General features: G+C 44.4%; 1 protein-coding gene across 4 annotated transcripts in view; it reads right to left on the minus strand.

Annotated features, from left to right (window-relative positions):
• LOC126418883 (calmodulin-like) overlaps positions 1-23,057 on the minus strand; it is a 220,461-nt gene that overhangs the window by 177,276 nt on the left and 20,128 nt on the right. For 2 of the 4 annotated variants that reach the window (XM_050085887.1, XM_050085886.1), the window contains exon 2: positions 13,972-14,088. The exons of the other annotated variants lie outside the window; for them this stretch is intronic. In XM_050085887.1, coding sequence (XP_049941844.1) covers positions 13,972-14,088 — 117 coding nt within the window. The remainder of the gene's footprint in view (positions 1-13,971; positions 14,089-23,057) is intronic. 4 annotated transcript variants of the gene reach the window in all.

A 23,057-nucleotide genomic window follows, 5' to 3' on the forward strand; every position in this document is an offset into this window, starting at 1 on the left:
GTTCGTGTTTGAAATCTAGCAGGAACCTTGCACTACGACGAGAAAGTCAAAGAGACTGAAGCTTATGCGGAAGCTTACCGGCATTCATTCTTTCCACAAATACTTCGCTGATAGAATAGGAAAGGGGGGAGACGTTAGTGGAACCACAAGAACCTTTCACATCACATCGTAAGGTGACTTGAGGAGTATGGATGTAAATGTTGTGTTTGGTCTGTACTTTGTCTAACAATGCCATCTGTGTACCACTTTATCAGCGTAAAATTCTGCACCCGCGTTCCTGGTTGACCGAGGTGATTCGTTGACAACGTAGCGTCCCAAACGCGTGGTTCTGTTTCCGTTTATCGGGCAATCAGAAGCATGGCGACATCGGAAGCGACAGTCAGGATACAAGGATCTGGTGACGCAGGCACGATCTATAGCACGTGGCCTGATGCCTTCTGCCCGGATATTGTGCGAAACTGCTACGTGTGGATAGCGCGGCCGTCAGCGGAAATACGGAAGAATTATTTTCATGTAGATCTGTAATTACTCAAATTATAATAAAATTAACATACATGGGTGGTCTCTTGAATTTTTATTGACGCTTTAGCTTGTTGTATGAAAGAAACGGGAAGAACGTGAATAACTCTTGTTTATTCCTTTTTATAATGGAACGGATAGGCGCGAAAAACAGGGAATTTTAGACAATGTATTATATTATTTAGTTCCGTCTTTAACGACCTCGACGTCGACGGAACGTTAAAGCCTAATGTTCCTCGTTTTTCTTCTTCTGTTTTTGGGTGCCGGCGCTATTATGATTAAAATCAGATCACTGTTTCATTACAGCGGCATCATCCACTTTCAATATACATTGACCCGCAAAGAAAAAAAGACGCTCCTAGAAGGAGAGGGGGAACAACATGAAATATCACAAGAGAGTAATGCGATGTTATTTAAGTGATTACAAAATCGACTTACATTCAGAAAAAAACCTGGCAGTATGGGCCGACTTATCACTATGACGTTGCATCGCCTCTGGTATGGATGAATTCACAGATTCAGTTGGGAAGGGCGTCGTAAGACCGTTGTGTCTTCACCTGAGGCAAGCTCGCCCACAACCGTTGTATCTGGATACTGGAGGCAGACCTGGGGTTCTTGCTACCTACGAGAGTACCTCGACGTCATGGAGACAGTTCATAGAGACACGAGCCTCATGTGGACGAACATTGTCCTGTTGAGATATGGCATCACGATACTGTCACACGACGCTAGATGTCCGTGACGTATCGTTGTACCGTCAAAGTTAGCTCAATGACTGAAACTTCCTGGCAGATTAAAACTATGTGCCGGACAGAGACTCGAACTCGGGGCCTGTGCTTTTCGCGGGCAAGTGCACTACCATCTGTGCTACCGAAGCACGACTCACGCCCCGTCCTTACAGCTTTACTCCTGCCAGTACCTCGTCTCCTATCTTCCAAACTTTACAGAAGCTCTCTGCCAGCTCAATGACTACCAGCCGTAACTTGAAGTCATACCTGATGGCTCCACACACCTTCAAACCAGGAGAAATCCCGCTGTGTTTCACCAAAAGATTGGAAGAAGTGGATCTTTCCCCAAGTCGCCGCCTCAGCATCCGCGGTGGTCATTCGGTGTAGAGCAAAACCGCAATTCATCGCTGAACACAATGCAATTCCATTAATCAGCTGTCCATGCTTCCCAGTCACGGCATCTCTCGAAACACAGTCATTTGTGTTGTTGTGTTAACGGCAGCCTACACATGGGATAATAATGGTCATGGGATGACATAGGTGTTTGAGGGAGTCCATTACTTGTTCTCAGATTTCAGGTGCGGATATGAAGGGCTACGATGTGCTCGGTGCACAACGCGGCGATCTTCGTCTGTGGTGGTCAGATATGGTTGATCGGAACCTCGACAAGTATTCCTGCCATCACGCTCCCATACAGTCCAACATCACGCCACTGTCACATTCGAATGCCCGACAACCGTGGATATTGCGCGATTCGACAATTTGATCAAATGAAGACCCACAATGAGGCCCCAGTCACACTCCGCCAGTTGCTGAGAACTCTGCCTCACACGATTACGTGGCGTGTCAGTGTCCTTAAGTGACATCTGAACATCTGACGCTGTTCAGCCCCCTGATGTACCAGCCTGGTTGTAACATTAAACACCAACTGTTATCCTCTGGTGGGCCCTTCTGTCTGTCGCAGAGAAATGCAATAAATTATTTACATCCCAGCCGATAAAGTGCAAGTGTGCGATGTGATACTGACATCAGACCATGTCTCGTGGTGCTTCATCTTTTTTGTAAGGCAGTGTATTTCTTTGATTCCACTCCTGCATTTAAGAACTCATGCCATTATCAACTGGTTCATGAAAAAAAATGGCTCTGAGCACTATGCAACTTAACTTCTGAGGTCACCAGTCACCTAGAACTCAGAACTAATTAAACCTAACAACCTAAGGACATCACACAAATCCATCCCCGAGGCTGGATTCGAACCTGCGACCATAGCGGTCGCTCGGTTCCAGACTGTAGCGCCTAGAACCGCACGGCTACTTCGGCCGGCGGTTCATGAAACATATGGCGTCAGCTACTCCAGATGCTCTTCATAGTACCGTATTTTACCCACATGTACATCTACAATCCGCAAGCCACCTAACTTCCTGTAGTGGAAGCCAGTAGTGTGTCATACTACTTTCTCGCCATTTCCTTCCTATTCCATTGTGGAAAGGGGAAGCGCCGTTTTTCTGAGTGTGCAGGAATTTTATGCCAGTATCGTGGTCATCACGCAGTCATGATCATTCCAAAAAGTTTCGAGACTGGATTAAGAAAAAATTGAGAAACGTTAAGGAGGTGGTTTTAGTACTTCGGGTGTTCTCCACAGCCCACTCTCCCCAACATACTCCTTAAAAGAAAGACAATGAAACTTCCTAAGAATCTGAGTTTTACATTCACAGTTACAGCTCACAATATCTCACCATCACTGCAGAGACTAGCAGACAAGCCTTATTTACGTATCACATGAATTATTTAGAAACACAAACTGAACTTACTATCCTCTCACAACCAGCTGTTGCAAAATCTTGTGTTATTAAACTCCTTAGCACGTAAGACAATTTCATTTCACTTACTTGATCGGTATAAACGCTTTAAAGGGCCAGTTTACTAACATAGGTGACTCTACTTGCTTTTTCCCATGTATGTACTCATTTTTAATTTGCTTTTTGTAATAGATAATGTATCTAACATTGCTCGCTTCGAAACAAAACGAAGCTGTAACTATGTCTGCTGGCGACTACTAATGAGCATATGGAATGTAAAACAAAAAAGATTGTTATTTGACAATGACTGTATAATATTTCATTATTAAAAATCACTATGTTATACACTCCTGGAAATTGAAATAAGAACACCGTGAATTCATTGTCCCAGGAAGGGGAAACTTTATTGACACATTCCTGGGGTCACATACATCACATGATCACACTGACAGAACCACAGGCACATAGACACAGGCAACAGAGCATGCACAATGTCGGCACTAGTACAGTGTATATCCACCTTTCGCAGCAATGCAGGCTGCTATTCTCCCATGGAGACGATCGTAGAGATGCTGGATGTAGTCCTGTGGAACGGCTTGCCATGCCATTTTCACCTGGCGCCTCAGTTGGACCAGCGTTCGTGCTGGACGTGCAGACCGCGTGAGACGACGCTTCATCCAGTCCCAAACATGCTCAATGGGGGACAGATCCGGAGATCTTGCAGGCCAGGGTAGTTGACTTACACCTTCTACAGCACGTTGGGTGGCACGGAATACATGCGGACGTGCATTGTCCTGTTGGAACAGCAAGTTCCCTTGCCGGTCTAGGAATGGTAGAACGATGGGTTCGATGACGGTTTGGATGTACCGTGCACTATTCAGTGTCCCCTCGACGATCACCAGTGGTGTACGGCCAGTGTAGGAGATCGCTCCCCACACCATGATGCCGGGTGTTGGCCCTGTGTGCCTCGGTCGTATGCAGTCCTGATTGTGGCGCTCACCTGCACGGCGCCAAACACGCATACGACCATCATTGGTACCAAGGCAGAAGCGACTCTCATCGCTGAAGACGACACGTCTCCATTCGTCCCTCCATTCACGCCTGTCGCGACACCACTGGAGGCGGGCTGCACGATGTTGGGGCGTGAGCGGAAGACGGCCTAACGGTGTGCGGGACCGTAGCCCAGCTTTATGGAGACGGTTGCGAATGGTCCTCGCCGATACCCCAGGAGCAACAGTGTCCCTAATTTGCTGGGAAGTGGCGGTGCGGTCCCCTACGGCACTGCGTAGGATCCTACGGTCTTGGCGTGCATTCGTACGTCGCTGCGGTCCAGTCCCAGGTCGACGGGCACGTGCACCTTCCGCCGACCACTGGCGACAACATCGATGTACTGTGGAGACCTCACACCCCACGTGTTGAGCAATTCGGCGGTACGTCCACCCGGCCTCCCGCATGCCCACTATACGCCCTCGCTCAAAGTCCGTCAACTGCACATACGGTTCACGTCCACGCTGTCGCGGCATGCTACCAGTGTTAAAGACTGCGATGCAGCTCCGTATGCCACGGCAAACTGGCTGACACTGACGGCGGCGGTGCACAAATGCTGCGCAGCTAGCGCCATTCGACGGCCAACACCGCGGTTCCTGGTGTGTCCGCTGTGCCGTGCGTGTGATCATTGCTTGTACAGCCCTCTCGCAGTGTCCGGAGCAAGTATGGTGGGTCTGACACACCGGTGTCAATGTGTTCTTTTTTCCATTTCCAGGAGTGTATTTTATAAATTGACAGTTGAAATAAGTTTTGTAATTGTAATATCTTCTGTTCTACCATGTATGTCCCTCTAGGCTCTAATTTCTTTCATCACAATATCTGGAGTCGAATGTAAACACGCTGGATGGTGTGAGTACACGTCTCATCTACAGTTAACATTTTAAGTGGCATTAATTTGCGCAAATCGGAATATGATGGATCAAATGATTATTTTGGAGACAAATATGCAATTTCCATTTGGGTACTCTATATTTAAGTGCATTTTTGTGTTTTACTTTCATCGCTTTGCTGCTTCTAAAGCTTTTACTACGTCTCCGTATTCACAATCAGATAATTTACCTTTTATTTAAACAGTGAACATGAAGAATGCACGTGTAAAGACAAAACTGAATGGAGCCACCTAAAGATAGGCGTAAGCCAGAAACCAGGTAAGTTTTAAGTAAACAGCCTTCACCTGTGTGTGGTAGCGGAGTTTATTCAGCATTACATTTTAAAGATACAGTCACGGAGAGAAACAGCACTCGTTGTGGCTAAAATTCACTGGCCGAAATTTCGCACAAGGGGCTCACGAAGCAAAGCAAAACTTGTTTCTGTAACTTACCTGACATAAAGACGTCATTCTTTTTTTTTCAAATATATTTGTGGCTTATAAAATAATTACGTGGATCTGATGTTACTGAAGCAACAATTAAGACAGTTTTGTCCTCATCACTTTTTATTTTATAAACAACATACCGCAACGAATTTGATCGTAAGCTATCATCAGAATCATATTAAAAGGACATCGATGCATCGTATTTCGTCGGCTTCTAATGTACGAGGGGGAGTTGGAAATTAAGTTTCCCCAGTCGACTGTGGCCAGAGTTGTGTGTGAAAGGAAATAAAAAGAGAATGAGACATTAAAGATAATACATATCTCGATTTTTCTACATAAGTTCCAAGTACATTGAGACATTTGTCATACCGCTTTAAAAGCTTCAAAAGGCCTTCCAGGAAAAAATCAGGGCGTTACATACGGAAGAAGGGTTGAATGGCTTGTTTGACGTCAGCATTGCTGCCAAAGCGCCTTCCGCCGAGAGTCTTCTTCAAAGCAGGAAACAGATGGACGTCACTTGGTGCGAGATCCGGACTGTAAGGCGGATGGTGTAGGCGCTCCAAACCAAGAGTTGCAATATGGTTTTGCGTTGCAGTCACCGTGTGTGGTCTCGCATTGTCATCCAACAGCAGAACGCCAGATCTGAGAAGACCAGGCCGCTTTTTCCGGATCACCTCTTTCAATTTCGACAGAGTGGCACAACAGAGAAGCACTTTATCTGCAGACGGAGTGCTTTTGAACTTCTTTCGGACAGGTGATGATGAAAGTTTCCACTCGATGGATGCGGCCTTCGATTCGGGTGTGTAATGGTGGACCCACGTTTCATCCCTCGTCACAATCCGAAACAGGTCATTGCCAGATTCATGGCAACGCACAAGCTGTTCCAGGCTGAACGCCATGCGTTGTTCCATGTGTGTCGGGGTCAGTTTGCGTGGCATCCATCGTGCTGTCACCTTCCTGTATCGAAGAATGTCGTGGATGATCTTGTGAGCCCGCTCATGCTTGATTCCAAGTTCTGCCACTACTCCATCGATGGTGATACGCCGGTTCGCTTTAATGAAGTCATCCACCTTCCTGACATTTGCATCTGTAGTGGACGTGCGCGTCCGTCCAGGTCTCGGTATGTCCTGCACTTGCTGACGTCCGTCACTGAATTGCTGGTACTACACTCCTGGAAATTGAAATAAGAACACCGTGAATTCATTGTCCCAGGAAGGGGAAACTTTATTGACACATTCCTGGGGTCAGATACATCACATGATCACACTGACAGAACCACAGGCACATAGACACAGGCAACAGAGCATGCACAATGTCGGCACTAGTACAGTGTATATCCACCTTTCGCAACAATGCAGGCTGCTATTGTCCCATGGAGACGATCGTAGAGATGCTGGATGTAGTCCTGTGGAACGGCTTGCCATGCCATTTCCACCTGGCGCCTCAGTTGGACCAGCGTTCGTGCTGGACGTGCAGACCGCGTGAGACGACGCTTCATCCAGTCCCAAACATGCTCAATGGGGGACAGATCCGGAGATCTTGCTGGCCAGGGTAGTTGACTTACACCTTCTAGAGCACGTTGGGTGGCACGGGATACATGCGGACGTGCATTGTCCTGTTGGAACAGCAAGTTCCCTTGCCGGTCTAGGAATGGTAGAACGATGGGTTCGATGACGGTTTGGATGTACCGTGCACTATTCAGTGTCCCCTCGACGATCACCAGTGGTGTACGGCCAGTGTAGGAGATCGCTCCCCACACCATGATGCCGGGTGTTGGCCCTGTGTGCCTCGGTCGTATGCAGTTCTGATTGTGGCGCTCACCTGCACGGCGCCAAACACGCATACGACCATCATTGGCACCAAGGCAGAAGCGACTCTCATCGCTGTAGACGACACGTCTCCATTCGTCCCTCCATTCACGCCTGTCGCGACACCACTGGAGGCGGGCTGCACGATGTTGGGGCGTGAGCGGAAGACGGCCTAACGGTGTGCGGGACCGTAGCCCAGCTTCATGGAGACGGTTGCGAACGGTCCTCGCCGATACCCCAGGAGCAACAGTGTCCCTAATTTGCTGGGAAATGGCGGTGCGGTCCTTACGGCACTGCGTAGGATCCTACGGTCTTGGCGTGCATCCGTGCGTCGCTGCGGTCCGGTCCCAGGTCGACGGGCACGTGCACCTTCCGCCAACCGCTGGCGACAACATCGATGTACTGTGGAGACCTCACGCCCCACGTGTTGAGCAATTCGGCGGTACGTCCACCCGGCCTCCCGCATGCCCACTATACGCCCTCGCTCAAAGTCCGTCAACTGCACATACGGTTCACGTCCACGCTGTCGCGGCACGCTACCAGTGTTAAAGACTGCGATGGAGCTCCGTATGCCACGGCAAACTGGCTGACACTGACGGCGGCGGTGCACAAATGCTGCTCAGCTAGCGCCATTCGACGGCCAACACCGCGGTTCCTGGTGTGTCCGCTGTGCCGTGCGTGTGATCACTGCTTGTACAGCCCTCTCGCAGTGTCCGGAGCAAGTATGGTGGGTCTGACACACCGGTGTCAATGTGTTCTTTTTTCCATTTCCAGGAGTGTATTTCCACACCATTTGCCTTGACATCACACCTGACCCACACACCTCAACAAGGCGGTTATGAATTTCTATGCCTGATACTCCATGTGCCCATTCATAGCGGATAACAGCTCTCACTTCCGCCTTCGACCACGACCCCAAAACGCACCTTCTCTCCATAGCTCCAGGAAAAGACTGAGCGGTTGGCCTCTGCTTTGCGCAGTCACTGCGACAGCGCCATCTGCTTGATCGCGGTCGATCTCTACCCAGTGGTGTACCGGCGTCTTGCACCTGCGCGTTCACCTGCCGTGTCGTCTTCCGCCCGTATCACAGAACTCTGCCAACAGTAGACAGGGGAAACTTATTTTCCAACTCTCCCTCGTAGAACCGCGCCACGAACGCACGCGGAAACGCAGCAGAACTATACTGGAAGTCTTGACCTTAACATTTCACCTTTACCTTTAAGAAAAGTTTCGCTGCAAATATAAACAAGCTTTATACCGAATCAATGGTACTCTTGTGCACTGGAACCCGACTAAATACTGAGTGTCTATCTCCTCTAATTGTGATTCTGATGATGACGTTAGCCGAAACACATTAAGGAGTAGCTACTGCGGTATTCAGTCCTAAGACTGATTTGATGCAGCTTTCCTCCTGAATCTATCCTATGCTAGCCTCTTTATCTCTGCATAACTACTGCAGGTTTCAGTCATTTGAACGTGCTTGTTGCATTCAAACTTTGATCTCCCTCTAAAATTTTTATCCCATACACATTCGTTCATTACCAAATTGACGATACCTCGATGCCTCAGAATGTGTTCTATTAAGTGATCCCCTACTTTAGATATGATGTCACACAGATTTCGTTTTTTCTCTAAATCAATTCACGATCTCTTTATTAGTGATACACCCATAAAATCTTCAGCATTTTTCTGTATCACCATATTTCGGAAGCTTCTATTCTGTTCTTGTCCACGTTTCATATCCGTACAAGGCTGCACTCCAACCAACCACTCCAACCAGACTTCCTAACATTCAAATTATTTTTCGGTGTTAACAAATTTCTCTTCTTCAGAACCGCTTTTCTTGCTGTTGCTGTTCAAAATCATTTGTGAAAAAAGCAAGCAGACGAAAAGTTACTGTAGTTTGTTTAGTTTTTGCTCTAGCATCTCTAGAGTTCAGTTATTTTAGCTGAGACATTAACATCTAATGAACACTATACAGTAGGTCCAACGTAAAGTGGGGCACACCTAATATTTCATGAACGGTTCATGATATCAGGACACGTTATGCGACAGACGACAGTAATCAGGTAGGTCGGTGCTCGACCCTTTTTTATGGAACTTTTAAAGGCACATTTGCATGCTGAGCTTTTCTTAGCAGTAAACGTAATTATAAGCAATAAAATTAAGAAATAACTTGAGCCATAGATATAGCCCACGGCAGTATAAATATTGTATGCAGCCGCTGGAAATATTTGAAGATTTTTGATCGTCAGATGATTGAGAGGCACCTTTTGTTTTCTAGGTCTTGTTCTGGTCGGACGCATTTTGCGACACCGCCATTAATGCTACATTATTTTATTCACGAGTTGCAACCAAACGCCACTCGTAATTGCATAATGTAAGTGTCCTAGATTAAACTGTGTTTTTATTTCAGAATTTACTGTTACTACTAACGTATGTAAGTTTTATTTTGTATCTTTAGTCCTATTTAAATCAAAACACAGAGAGAATAATCACGGTTAAAAATACATGAACGGACCTTTAAAAAAATAAAAATTAAAAACTGAGTACTCCAATGAGTTTAAGACCCGTCAAATGCGGAATAAGTGCATATGACACTGTTAAAAATGGTTCAAATGGCTCTGAGCACTATGGGACTTAACTTCTAAGGTCATCAGTCCCCTAGAACTTAGAACTACTTAACTTAGAACTAGCGTAAGGACATCACACACATCCATGCCCGAGGCAGGATTCGAACCTGCGACCGTAGCGGCCGCGCGGTTCCGAACTGTAGCGCCTTACACTGTTAAATATTAAGAGGAAGTATTTTGTAAGAACAGATGAGAAATATCTTAATTATGAAGAATAATGACACAGCCCAGGTTCACCTGCTTTTCTGCGTAAAAGCAAGAAACGCGCAGTACAATTGTATATGAAGTCTCGATCTTAACATTTCCCGCTTTTCATGTATCTATTACTTACAGCTTTTGTCTGGAGTTTGTGTATCAGTACAGTCAGATGTGAACATTACATTGATATAAATTAAGTTTCGTGTCTCTTGCATGACGCTGTATTGAATAGTTTCCAGCGGCTGATGTAATCGATTTTGACAAAGATTGAGGGGCTATTAAATACGTGACTGTGTGAGCCGAATTACGTCCCCACAGACTTTTGGGGATACCACAGACGCACACATAAATGAACGTCATACAACTGTACGAATCATTTGAGAGGTTTGAGAATGGCATTAAAAATCATTGCAGGGCTAAAAGTCCATAGCTGTTACAGTATCTCGGTTGATAAGAAGCTTACGAGCATTAAGCATGCAGTAAAATACCCGTTCGCGTATTAACACTTGCTGAAAACAGATCTGATATCTTTGACTGATTAATGAATATTATGGGCACCTATGTTGCTTCAGTCGGGCTGTTTATTAATTATAGCGCTCTCTTGGCAATCAGAATCAGAAGCTGATTCGGCGACTAGAGACAAAGGGTGCATATTACCAGATATTCAGTGTTCAAACTGTGTCAAGTTGTATTTAACACTGGTTTTCAGAGGTTAAAAGAAGCGTCGCTGTAGAGGGTGGCATATCATATGCAATATTGCAGAGGTTGTTTTGGTAACTGTTAATGCATGAAGGCAGCGCAGCAGTTGGAGAAGAGCTACTTACCGGAACGCAGTACTGGGTCCACCTCTTCCACAAACGGAAACAGCCAGTGCAGTCAGTACAGGGTCCTCTCCACTGAAATACGTCTTCAGCAAAGAGAAATAGCCAACTTGCAGCTACGTACACGGCAGCGACTACTACCTGTGACGTCAACGAGCCGCGCCAGCAACAGTAGCAACTGCAGGAACGGCACCCAGCAGCTTAGTACTTCTGACGACGAAATCTACTGGCGGGTGTCCATATTGTCAACTCAACTATGACCACCTACAGCACGTACTGCACAATACGCGTCATGCAATGTGCACTGCTGTGTCAGATACGTAGATTGGGCAAAATAGATGTAAGCTGGAAAATGTTTCATGCACCTTAGTCCTACATCATCCAGCAACTCTGGATGCGTATGTGTGTAAGATGGGTTGCTTGTCTTGTGAAGTGCATGAAATATTTCTCGGACCAGTTTCGTTTTGCCCTCCCCGTATAAGGAGTCTGACAGGTGGCCTGCAAGCATTTGGCTTACTGCTGTCGTGGATGAAGGCAGAGATTTATAAAGTTGCAAAAAGAACTTACCAGTCTCTGCCGGATCAGTGAGAAAAGAGTTTCTGTAACGACGAAGCTTGTGAACTGTTCTCATATTCCTGTGTTGAAACTGCTCCATGACAAAACTGATTTCAGCTTTGCGAATAACTGCTGTGGCAACCGAAGAGTTTGGCGTGTCCCTGATATCAGAGTTGAACGTGGACTACGTCACTGGATGGAGAGAAACTAGAATTCCTCACAAAGGGTGGGCCTCAGACACACTCACATTTGGTGAGTTGAGCTCAACCTAAAATAAAAGGATCTAAGATATTTTGGCTTAACAACCTCCATTTTTGAGAAAAGTACTCCTAAAGTTCATGACGCGCAGTCATCTTAGAATTGACGGGATCGAAAGATGATTGAAAGCTAAGCATTTTTGTCAATATACAGGGGATCTGCAAACGCATATTCTCCTAGAAATCGAGGAAATAAACTTTTTCGACTGCCGCTTATGTACTCCTAAAGTAAGAGGTGTTCAAAGAAGCCACCGCTGGTGAATCGACCAATGCGTCTGGTTGCGGAGCGGAGAACGTTTTTAATTCACAGTTGCTTTCTACAGTTCTTTTTTATTGTCAGTTTGGAAACTGGTAGGCATAGGAGGGTTAGTAAGGTAAGGAAACCATCAAGGAGTAATGACGAGGTAGGTAAACTAAGCTCTCGAACGTCTCAATTGGGAAAGAATGGAAAACTTATTCCTGCTCGGGTTACAGTCTCTTTCACTCACTCTGTTACATGTCCTCCATTTCCTTCGAACGACTAGATGGGTGCTACTTGTCTTACAAACAGTTGAAGAAAATATACTCGCGGCACCAACAACCAAATGCAATCTTCGCGCAGCTTCATCGATCCTACCGAAGTACTGCAGAAAAAGAAACTTGGTTTACATTTAAAAATATTTCTTTTTCAGGAATTAATTTTGACGCATACGGCATATGCGATAACAATGCCTGAAAAGTCAGTGCTGGAAGCTGACCATGAATTATGCTGTGAATCGTTTTATGCTACCACTCGTGTCTACAAGCTCCATTGGGTAATTTTTTGAAGTTTCGAACTGATGCTTTTCAATTTGGCGATGAAAATAAAATCACATGTTTGACACAGGTGTGCAGTTTGGCGTTATTACTTCTACAGTGGAAGCCGGTTGACCCTCGGCGTCCACAATGAAGCTATAACTCATGACGTTGTTAGTTGTCCACCCCAGGAATCATGTCATCAAAATGTGTTTTGCAAACTGAATCGTTCTATTTGGATTTGGAGCAACTGAAGTAAACATTTTTTAACGAGTAGTTTGAGCGACTTACCTCTTCTATATCCCTAGGACCAATATGATCATTGGTTTGTCCGAGCACCCGAAAACTTTAGGCAACAATTTTCCAGCCGCTGTAATGGAATGTGTACGAATGTGTTACTTTATGTACACTACTAACGGCAACAAAGATTCGCGTTTTTCCTCCATCGATAACGTACGTCGAATGCTCGTCTTCACAGCAAACTTACTCGGAATTAAAATTTTGTATTTGTGGGGATCCACAGCCTCCAGATGCTTAATAAACGTAAACAGGGTCCGCAGTAGGTTGTAATGTGATTTTGGTTTAATCGTGCAATTAGCTAATGTGGAACCACTTGTCGTTGTCGAGCACTGCACAAATTTCTTACAACCACATAGTAACTGACTGCAGCTGGTAATTTGTTGTCACAGCAAACAAATTACTACCATGTAGTTGTAAGAACTTTGTTGAGTGCTTGACGGTGACAAGTAGTCGAAATCAGCTAATTGCACGATTACATGAAAATCACCTTTGCAGCCTGCTGCGGACCATGTTTACGTTTATTTACTCGGAACTGTTTTCATACAATGAGACTTAAAATTTTAATTCATACTAATCCGAGTTCTTTGTGAAATTTATTTACCTACTTTGTTACTATTCCTAAATTATTTACTTACCTTATTAACCCTCGTACTTCTACCAGTTTCGATGCAGAAAAAATTACAAATAACAGCAACTGCAGAATGCAGCTGGGAATCGAACGCAGATACTCTGCTCCCCAGCCAGATGCCTTGGTCGCTACGTTAGTAGTGCTTTCGTTGAACAGTGTTTACCTTTTCGGTGTATAGGCGGCAATCGTAGACGTTTTTCATCGATTTTCTGGAAAATACGACTTTGCAGACTCCCTATATGTTGATACAAAATGATTGGTTTTCAATTACATATCGATCTTATCAATTCTGAGACGGCTGCGCGTTATGAACTTTAGGAGAAGTTTTCTCAAAAATGGCACTGGAGCGTTGGGGGAATTTTGCGAAAATATCTCAGTCTTTCAATTCAGGTTGCACGCAAGCGATTTGTCTAATATGAACTGAACTGGTTGGCCGTATCTTGAGGCCATCCCCTTGTCTGTAGAACAGACTCAGCATCAATCTTCGTAGACACTGCATAATAAATGGTGATGACGTTGTGGCTCGGCAGCGCTTGCGCACCAGAGAACGACCCGACACCCCCAGGAGGCAGGCAGAGCTGGTACGTACCTGGTGCACGCAACACGACACCGGAGCGGTGCGAACGGCCACCCAGAAGGCACCGCATCGCTCCCTAATGGAGCCTCCCAAAGTACGGGGAACTGCCATACAATTCCCGAGGAGCTTCTAGAAACAACAAAAGTCATCAGCGATGAGCTGCAGATTTCTGGAGGTAGCTACCGGAAAAGACGGCATTAGCGTTAAGAAACCCGCTCACCAACAGGACAACATAACGAGAGAAACGACCAGACACCATAGAACACTTAGAAAAAGCAAATGGAATATACAAGGAGAAAGAAACGAAACTAAAGAAATGTGGAAAGTAAAAAGGTGTAGCTTGGGGGTCACCATAGCCGATGGGCTAACAAAACAGCATACTTGCCGAGCAACTAGCTTTATGCTTCTTTATGCTTCAGTCACTATTTCATATCAATGTTAATCTTGAAAAGACACGTTTCACCAGCATCTTGCCATCATCATGTGCCCATTGTTTGATTGTAGGTTATTTTACCTGATTATATTTGTCATAAGTGCGATGTCCTTATTGAGTCTAGTGTGCCACTAGTGTATGGTGAGAAAGTTCACATGAAATGCACTCGCAGTTGCGAATACGGGAAACCATAAGCCGTGTAATGAAATGACAACAATGAAAATTTGTGCCAGACCGGAATTCTAACCCGAATTTCCTGCTTTACGCGAGCGATTGCCTTAACCGCTTTGGCTAACCCTGCACGACTCACACATCATAACCTACACTCGCACACGTTAAGTAATTCCCGTACACGGAGAAACATTCGCTGCCTGGTATCGGCGGATAAATACGATACTACAGTGCCTGTATTGTTAAGAAGAACGATGCGCGAATGCATTCCGAAAAAACTCTGCATCGTTCTTCATAATAAGACAGGCATTGCACTATCGTATTACGAACTTTCTTTACTTCTGCCCAGAAAATGTTCTGAGACTTACTGTACAACAATCTGTACTTTCATATGTCTCATATTAAGAGAAATAATCTTTTTCTTCCACCTCTCTTTAACTGAACATGAAAATTATTTCACTCAATGTGTGTCGGGCAAAAATGCTGAAAATGTATAAAGATTTTAGGACACAACTTGAATACAAGACGGGACAGTTTTATAGAACATGTCTTGAGACCTCAAGCTTAAAAAATAGTTTAATAATGAACAGAAATGGGAGGGTATGGGGGAGAGAGGATATCAGTTGCAGGGGGAGACCAACTACTGACTGCAGCAAACAGGTTTTCAAGCGGGTGTAAGTTGTGGTAGTTACATACAGATGAAGACGCTTCCACAAGATAGGCTTGCGTGGAGAGTTGAATCAAATGTGGTATTTGGAGAGAAGGCTAAAAAAAAAAAAACCCTCGCTGTAAATGCAGTAAATGTCCTAGGCAGAATCAAAGAGATTTTGCCCACTTATCTCACTCGCACTCCAACTACAGGAAAAACATGGCTCTTACGACACATGAATCAAGTAGAATAACGTACAATCTTTTATTACGTGATTGTGGCAGTATGCTGCTGAATCGTATCACGCCCTACTAAAGATATTAAAACGTGACTGAATTAGAAAACTGTTTGCTCGTAAAATTCGTAACACTGTCGCATATCACACCCAGTTCCATGTAGTATGCACGACTCTAACATTCTCTTCAGCACAGAACACCACAAGACAGACTCTAGAGCTCCGGAGTCAAACTCTGCAGACCTCCATAGATTCCAAAGGACTGATAAGCGGGTGAAAAATATTAAGATGGAAAGACATCCAGAGGAGAAAGCAAGAAGATAATTGAGAACTACAAACTACTTAAAGAACTAATACACCATTCCAGCCACCAAGGAAACAAGGAGGTGCACGGTCAGTACCCTCATAGTTAAACACAAAACGTCAACGATGTACAGCTTTTTTCAGAGATGTTAGCAGCACTCAGTACCACATGAACCAGACTTCACAAAACAAATCACTTTTTACTAAATGGTATGTATGGTGACACACAGCATCATCATCGGAACTACAGGTACACCGGGTGCTGATACAAGCTGGAAGACACAACATACCACAGCAACATTACAAGGTACCTATGAGGGACGCTACGCCAGCCGTGTTTGAGAGAACTGAATACTGAGATTCTGACGGCCAATCTCCTTCCCGTCGCCAAACCGTTGGGCGAGAACAATCAGATCCTGATGAAAGGCAAGGGGAGAAAAGACACAAACCAAAACCCAGTCACTGTTATTCCTGAGCCATGACTAATCACAGATGATTGTAGAGCCAGGAAAATGGAGGTAAACGTAGCGACTGTTAGTCGTTGTAGTTAAAAAATAACCTATATCAATAATATTGGCGTTTTGTAAGAAATAACATACCACACGTAGTCAACCAGTGTAGCTCAATGTCGTTTCTTGAATTTTCGATGTGTCTGAGTCTGGAGAAGCGCAAAGCGCGTAGCAACCATTAGATGAAGTTCTGCTTGTGAGGTGGTGAAAGATGTTTCATTTTACGTAATTAAGCAATATATTTAGCCCCAAACACAGACAACGTATGAAGTTTTGATGACAGTTACGTGATGTATATAGGGAATGATACTATTCAAACGACGTGTCGAGTTCCCAGCCGTAGACTATAAACTAAGTTTTGAGAATAAAGGGGCAATGTAGACGGTACTGTGTATATATAAGCATATATTAGACTATGATAGCTATAATTAGCAACAAGCAGAGGCAGGCTTTAACAGTAAGCTGCTGGAATGTGTGGTGATAGGTTAACACACAAAGCAGTCGAAGCAAGCTGTTATTCTATAAGCTCGCAAGCAATTTAGTTATTAAGAAACATTAACAGAATTACACTGGAATATAACACAAAATTTTCAAAATTACATACACATAATATTGTAATTAAGATATTTTGATGTGTGTAGTGTGTTCTGTCTGTTCTCTCTAGATAACAGACCATATAGTAATCAGCAAATAATAACAAATTATTCTACTGGTGAGATTTATGTTTTGAATACTCTGGGTTTTAGTTCATGTGATATATTCCTAGGTTGTAGTAAAAAGGGTAAGCAACTGTGATACTTATTTACAGCTTGAGTTCAGGTGCCCGACATGCGGTACACGGAACATGACGTCTGTCAAAAGGATATGCTCCCATCTCGCGGCAGCTTCGGTACCGCCTCCGCATGGTAGGCGTCAGAGAGTCGTCAACTTGTTCCTGAATAAGATATTGTTTCCCTGTGTGATAAGTAAATGACTTGTGTTCAAAGCTGGGTAAATTGAAACACCAATGTTCCGCCAGTGTCACCACTATCCTCATATCACAAATCTTCGCAAAATGAGGATGGAGCATTTCAGAAAATTTAAACTAGGCGTATAATTGAGTGAATTCGCACGTAGAACTATGGCACACCGTGGAAGCCAGCGGATTACGCGAAGATAATGTCACAACGTCACGTTGTAACAAATTATTGTATTCCTATAATGCTTTATTTTTTAATCGCAATTTAGAAGTATCATATGCGTTGCCAGTTACATGATGTGTTACTATGAAGTACTACTTACACAGTTTTTTTAATCACCAAATGTACTACTTACATAATATGGTACTGCGTGTACACCAAACATCAAATAATAATAATAATAATAATAATAACGATAATAATAATGCCAAACGATCACATGCAAGTCCTACTAAACTTCACATCTGGCACATCTTGGCATCCAAGGAATATCTGAAAATACATAATGAGGTCGCATAAATAATCATCCAAGGTATCAATTAATGGAGGAATTTCCTCTATCTACAGGTAAATATTGTCACACCGTTGCAGAAATGAAAATTTCAATGCAAAGTAGACGATAAAATCATTCCCTGTAATATGACGGTGATTAAGAAAGCTGAACAAATCACTTTCCCTGTAGGCATCACTGCACCCAACACACGCTTGCAAACCTTCTGAAATGAGAAAATGGCGAAGTACAGGCTCTTGGCAGATGAAGTAGAAGTCACGTGCAACAGAAGTCGATACCCATCATTCCTATGGGAATGTGCGACACCGGCGATGTCATTTAACGGTCTCTGAAAAGCCCACAGTCTTCATTGGTTGCTCTGTACGCAACCGCAGAAGACGGTTGTACTGAACACCTACGAAATAATTCGTCGTTTTCTGGGTGAACATCGTTAATTTAATGACAGCTTGTTATTTAAACCATTATCATCGAATGAAAACTGAAAATGAATGAGCCAGTCAATAATAAATAATAGTTCCGATTTGTTTGCTCCACTTTCAATGCTAGCGGGACACAGACGTACAAATCCTCTCATTCGTTTATAAGAGTTAATATTAACAGTTAATTCCTTGTTCTGTCTGGCGATGCGAAGGCGGTCTTTTACATTCTTACAATAACAAAATAGCTACCTTCTCACCAATGGTCCGACACGTCCAGCATATAAGAACTCGCCAACTAACACTACGCCGATTTTCACTACATTAAAAGCCTATTAAGTGCTGTTTCTTACTTCTGTGGTATGTCCATAACGTAGCAAGGGATACACGAATATGGTGCCTCTTTTCTTTATAACCAGTAACGCTGGCCCTGTCACACTGCGCATTTTCATCCATAAAAATTTCATCGCAAACGAAGTCCTAAGTATGTTGATAACTATCGAGCACTATTAACATTTTTCTGAAAACATAGTTTTTCTTCTAAATCATGTCTCGTGCAATGATATAGTTTTGTAAGTATTTTCAAAGGCATGTGTGGTTGCTGTCTGATAAACTGACAGCGAGCAAATAATAAATGAAAACGTCATGCTTGATGCTGGCATTTTACCGCATAAACAGTGAACAGTTTTTAAGAATAAACTGTAATTCTTTCATTATTTTGAGGGGCTGTAAGCGAGACACAGCTTAGAAAAAGTTTGAAATTATGTTTAACGATTGCATGTAGTCGCTAAGAGCTATCATTATCACACACTGAATGAATAAACACGAAGGTGAAAAAAAGTGGTGGGTCATTCCCAAGTATTGTGTCAAATCTACGTTTGCCCTGCGTAGTGCAGCAAGTAGACGTGACTGAACTCAACATCTCGTTGGCAGTCCCTTGCAGAAATGTTTAGCCATACTGCCTCTATATCCGTCCATAATTTAAAAGTGTTTCCGGTGCATGATTCTGTGCACAAACTGACCTCTGGATTATGTCCTATAAATGTTTAATGGAATTCATGTTGGACGATCTGGGTGGTCAAGCAATTCACTCGAATTGTCGAGAATGTCCTTCAAACTAATTGTGAACAATTACGGCCCGCTCACATTGCGCATTGTCATCCATAAAAACTTCATCGCAAATGGCTGCAAATAGCCGAATATAACCATTTCCAGTCAGTGATCGGTTCAGTTTGACCAGAGGACCCAGTTCATTCCACGCAAACACAGCCCAAACCATCATGGAACCACCATCAACTTGCACAGTGTCTTGTTGACATGTTGGGCCCATGTGCCATGTGCCACGCTCGAACCCTACCATCAGCTCTTATCGACTGAAATCGGGACTCTTCTGTCTAGGCCACCGTTTTCCAGTCGTGTAGGGCGCAACGGGTACTATTACGAGCTCAGCAGAGGCGCTGCGGACGTGCTGTTAGCAAAGGCACTCGCCCATCTACTGCCATAGCCCATTGACGTCAGATTTCACCGCACTGCCTAACAAATACGTTGGTCGCACGTCCCACATTGATTTCTGGGGTTATGTCGCGCTGTGCTGCCTGCTTGTTAGCACTGATAACTCTACGCAAACGCCGCTCTCGGTTGGTAAGTGAAGGCCGTCAGCCGCTGCGTTGTCCATGGTGAGACGTAATGCCTGAAATTTGGCTTTCTCGGCACACTCTTGACGCTGTGGATATCGGAATATTGAATTCCCTAACGAATTCCGAAATGGAATGGCCCATGCGTGCAGCTCCAACTATCAATCCGCGTTCGAAGTCCGCCAATTTCCTCCGTGTTGCCACTATCACGTCGGAAACGCTTTTACACGAATCACCTGAGTGCAAATGATATCTCCGTCAATGCATTGCAGTTTTATACCTCGTGAACGTGATCCTTGCGCCATCTGTCACCTCTGTGTAGCATGGGTAATTTGCGCTCCGTTTTGAGAAAAGCTAATGTTTCACGGATCTCAATATTTATGGCGCAATACCTCCTGACCCGATTGTCGTACAGTGATATAATTTTGCAGGTACGTTCAGTGGTATATGTGGATGTTGTCAGCAACATGCGTAGCGAATAGAGTTAGCAGTAAACATGTGATAAATAAAAGCGTCATGCCTAATGCTGAAGTCTTTGAACATGAAAAGTGGAAATGTAGGAGGCGATAAACTTGTTTCCTTTCATTATTTTGTGGAGCTGTCACTAAAAAAAAAATTTCGAAAAGGTTAGAATTTATGTGTGAAGTTCGTTGAAAGTCTCTAAGCGCCCTCATTCTCAAATACTGGATTACTGAAGTCTCTGTAAATTGTACGCTGGGAGTTGCGCTGCGTCAAGATATAAACACAATTCTGAAAACTTTATTGTCTAAAACCTTTAATGTAAGAGTGTTCCTCTTGATCAGTATATTATGAGAGCATTTTAAACTTTTAAATTTCGGTCAATAATTATATGAAATACTGGAAATTAAATTTTTGTTGCCTTCGGGCCTGTTAGTTAGGCATCCTGTAGCTGAGAATAGGGAGCCATTTTGACTTTTAGTGGTACAGACTGCCACTGTTTTAGCTGTAGCAGACCAAAGCAAATTTCCCCCCGGGAATGTATAGACATTAGTCCACTCTAAAACGACTTCATCCGACCATTTATCAGCAGGGACTCTGAAAAAAGTTCTCGTATTCCCAACTGTTAGTTAACGGATGGATCGCAGCGGTAGAAGAGCTCGTGAAAAATTACCCAATTGTGGCTGGGAGACTGACAGAGACAGAGAGAGAGAGAGAGAGAGAGAGAGAGGGAGAGAGCGAGAGGGAGAGAGAGAGAGAGAGAGAGAGAGGGAGGGAGGGAGAGAGAGAGAAGAATGGAGGAGGGAGTGGGGAAGGGAGGCGGACGGGTGAGAAAGTGACCGCAGAGAGAGTGGGTAGTGGGTGGTGTGCGTCACCCTGGCGTGGTTTATAATGCAGCCAAGTAAAATACGGCCAGCGGAAGCACGAGTGGCGCTTCTGCGCCTCCGCTGCGGCCGCTCTCGGGACGCCAGAGAGCTGTTTGCTCGAGAGCGCTTCTCCGCCCGTCTCCTCTCGTCTCTTCTCGTCGACGGCCGGCTGCTCTCTTTAGAGTAACAGCCACTTAGCCAGAGACTGCGCGAGTTTACATTGAGAGTATGTCAAAGGAGTCGTCGCGTTAAAAGCTCAGAAAGTACAGCCGTCGCTACTAATTCCTTTACAACCTTGTTTGTTTTTGGCGTCAGTAATTCAGCTTCACCTTAAACAGATCTCTGAAGATATTTTTCGTCAATAGCTTTTCGACATCACCCGTAGGGGAAGGACGGCTGTAGTGACCATGACGGGTAAAGTGACCACTTCCTTTTATTCTTTTGGAGACTACTGCAGCCTAGTGGCGAACAGTTAATAATATTCGAAGACACCTCTTTGGTACTGTTAGCGGGTTTCGTGAAAATGGTTGCACGCGCTCGTTTGCAGTGAAGTATTTTGTGTTGTGTATACACCTAAAGTAAACGACAAATTTATTAACATGTATTAAAAATACATAATATGACACTTAATTGCTATGATGCTCGTAAAACGCTATATTTTAGCCTACGAAAGCACATGTCTTTGAATTGCCTATTTCCTTCATCAGACACCATTTACCGTAATTGCGCACAGTCGGGATAATGCCTACACTCCTTACAGGGCAAAGTGGCTTGTTTTACATTTCGTATTCTCATCTTACACTGAAGACCCAAAGAAACTGGTACACCTACCTAATATCGTGTAGGGCCCCCGCGAGCACGCAGAAGTGTCTCAACACAACTTGGCATGGACTCGACTAATGGCTGAACTAGTGCTGGAGGGAACTGACACCATGAATCCTACAGGACTGTCCATAAATCCGTAAGACTACGAGGGGGTGGAGATCTCTTCTGAACAGCACGCTGCAAAGCATCCCTGATATGCTCAGTAATGTTCATGTCTGGGGAGTTTGGCGACCAGCGAAAGTGTTTAAACTCAGAAGAGTGTTCCTGAAGCCACTCGTTAGCAATTCTGGACGTATGGGGGCCTCGCATTGTTCTGTCGGAATTGCCCAAGTCCGTCGCAACGCACAATGGACATTAATAGATTCAGGTGATCAGACAGGATGCTTACGTACGTGTCACCCATCAGAGGCTTATCTAGACCTATCAGAGGTCCCATACCACTCCGACTGCACACGCCCCACATAATTACATAGCATCCACAAGATTGAACAGTTCTCTGCTGACATGCAGGCTCCATGGATTCATGAGGTTGTCTCCATACCGGTACACGTCCATCCGCTCGATGCAATCTGAAACGAGACTCGTCCGACCAGGCAACATGTTTCCAGTCATCAACGACCCATTGTCGGTGTTGACGGGCGCAGGCCAAGAGTAAAGATCTGTGTCGTGGAGTCATCAAGGGATGATGTTTCGTTAAATGGTTGGCATGCTGACGCTTGTTGATGGCCCAACATTGAAATTTGATAATAAGACGACAGTATCTCATTAAGTAAGTATACTAACGCTTTAGTGTAGGGGTTGTCATCCTCGTCTACCTACGAACCACTTTTGTATCTCTGTTAGTAGCAAAATTTTCCAACCGCCCACTGGTTCCACAGTAATGACGATTGGTGAAGTAGGGAAGTAACTTTACTGTATAAAACTTACGAAGCTGATGTGCAGCAAGTTCAAGCGTTTAATAATAATTACTTAATAGATACTTTGTGTCAAAATTTTATAAAAACCTGATGAACATTTTTTGAAACCCTTTCCACCTACCATCCACCGTATAAGCTTTCAACGCTCAATTCTGGGCCGTAGGGACCAAGTGGACTACCTGTACTTCAGTGTATTAACAACCTGATGAAG

Source organism: Schistocerca serialis, chromosome 9, assembly GCF_023864345.2.
Source record: "Schistocerca serialis cubense isolate TAMUIC-IGC-003099 chromosome 9, iqSchSeri2.2, whole genome shotgun sequence".
Classification (NCBI taxonomy): domain Eukaryota; kingdom Metazoa; phylum Arthropoda; class Insecta; order Orthoptera; family Acrididae; genus Schistocerca; species Schistocerca serialis.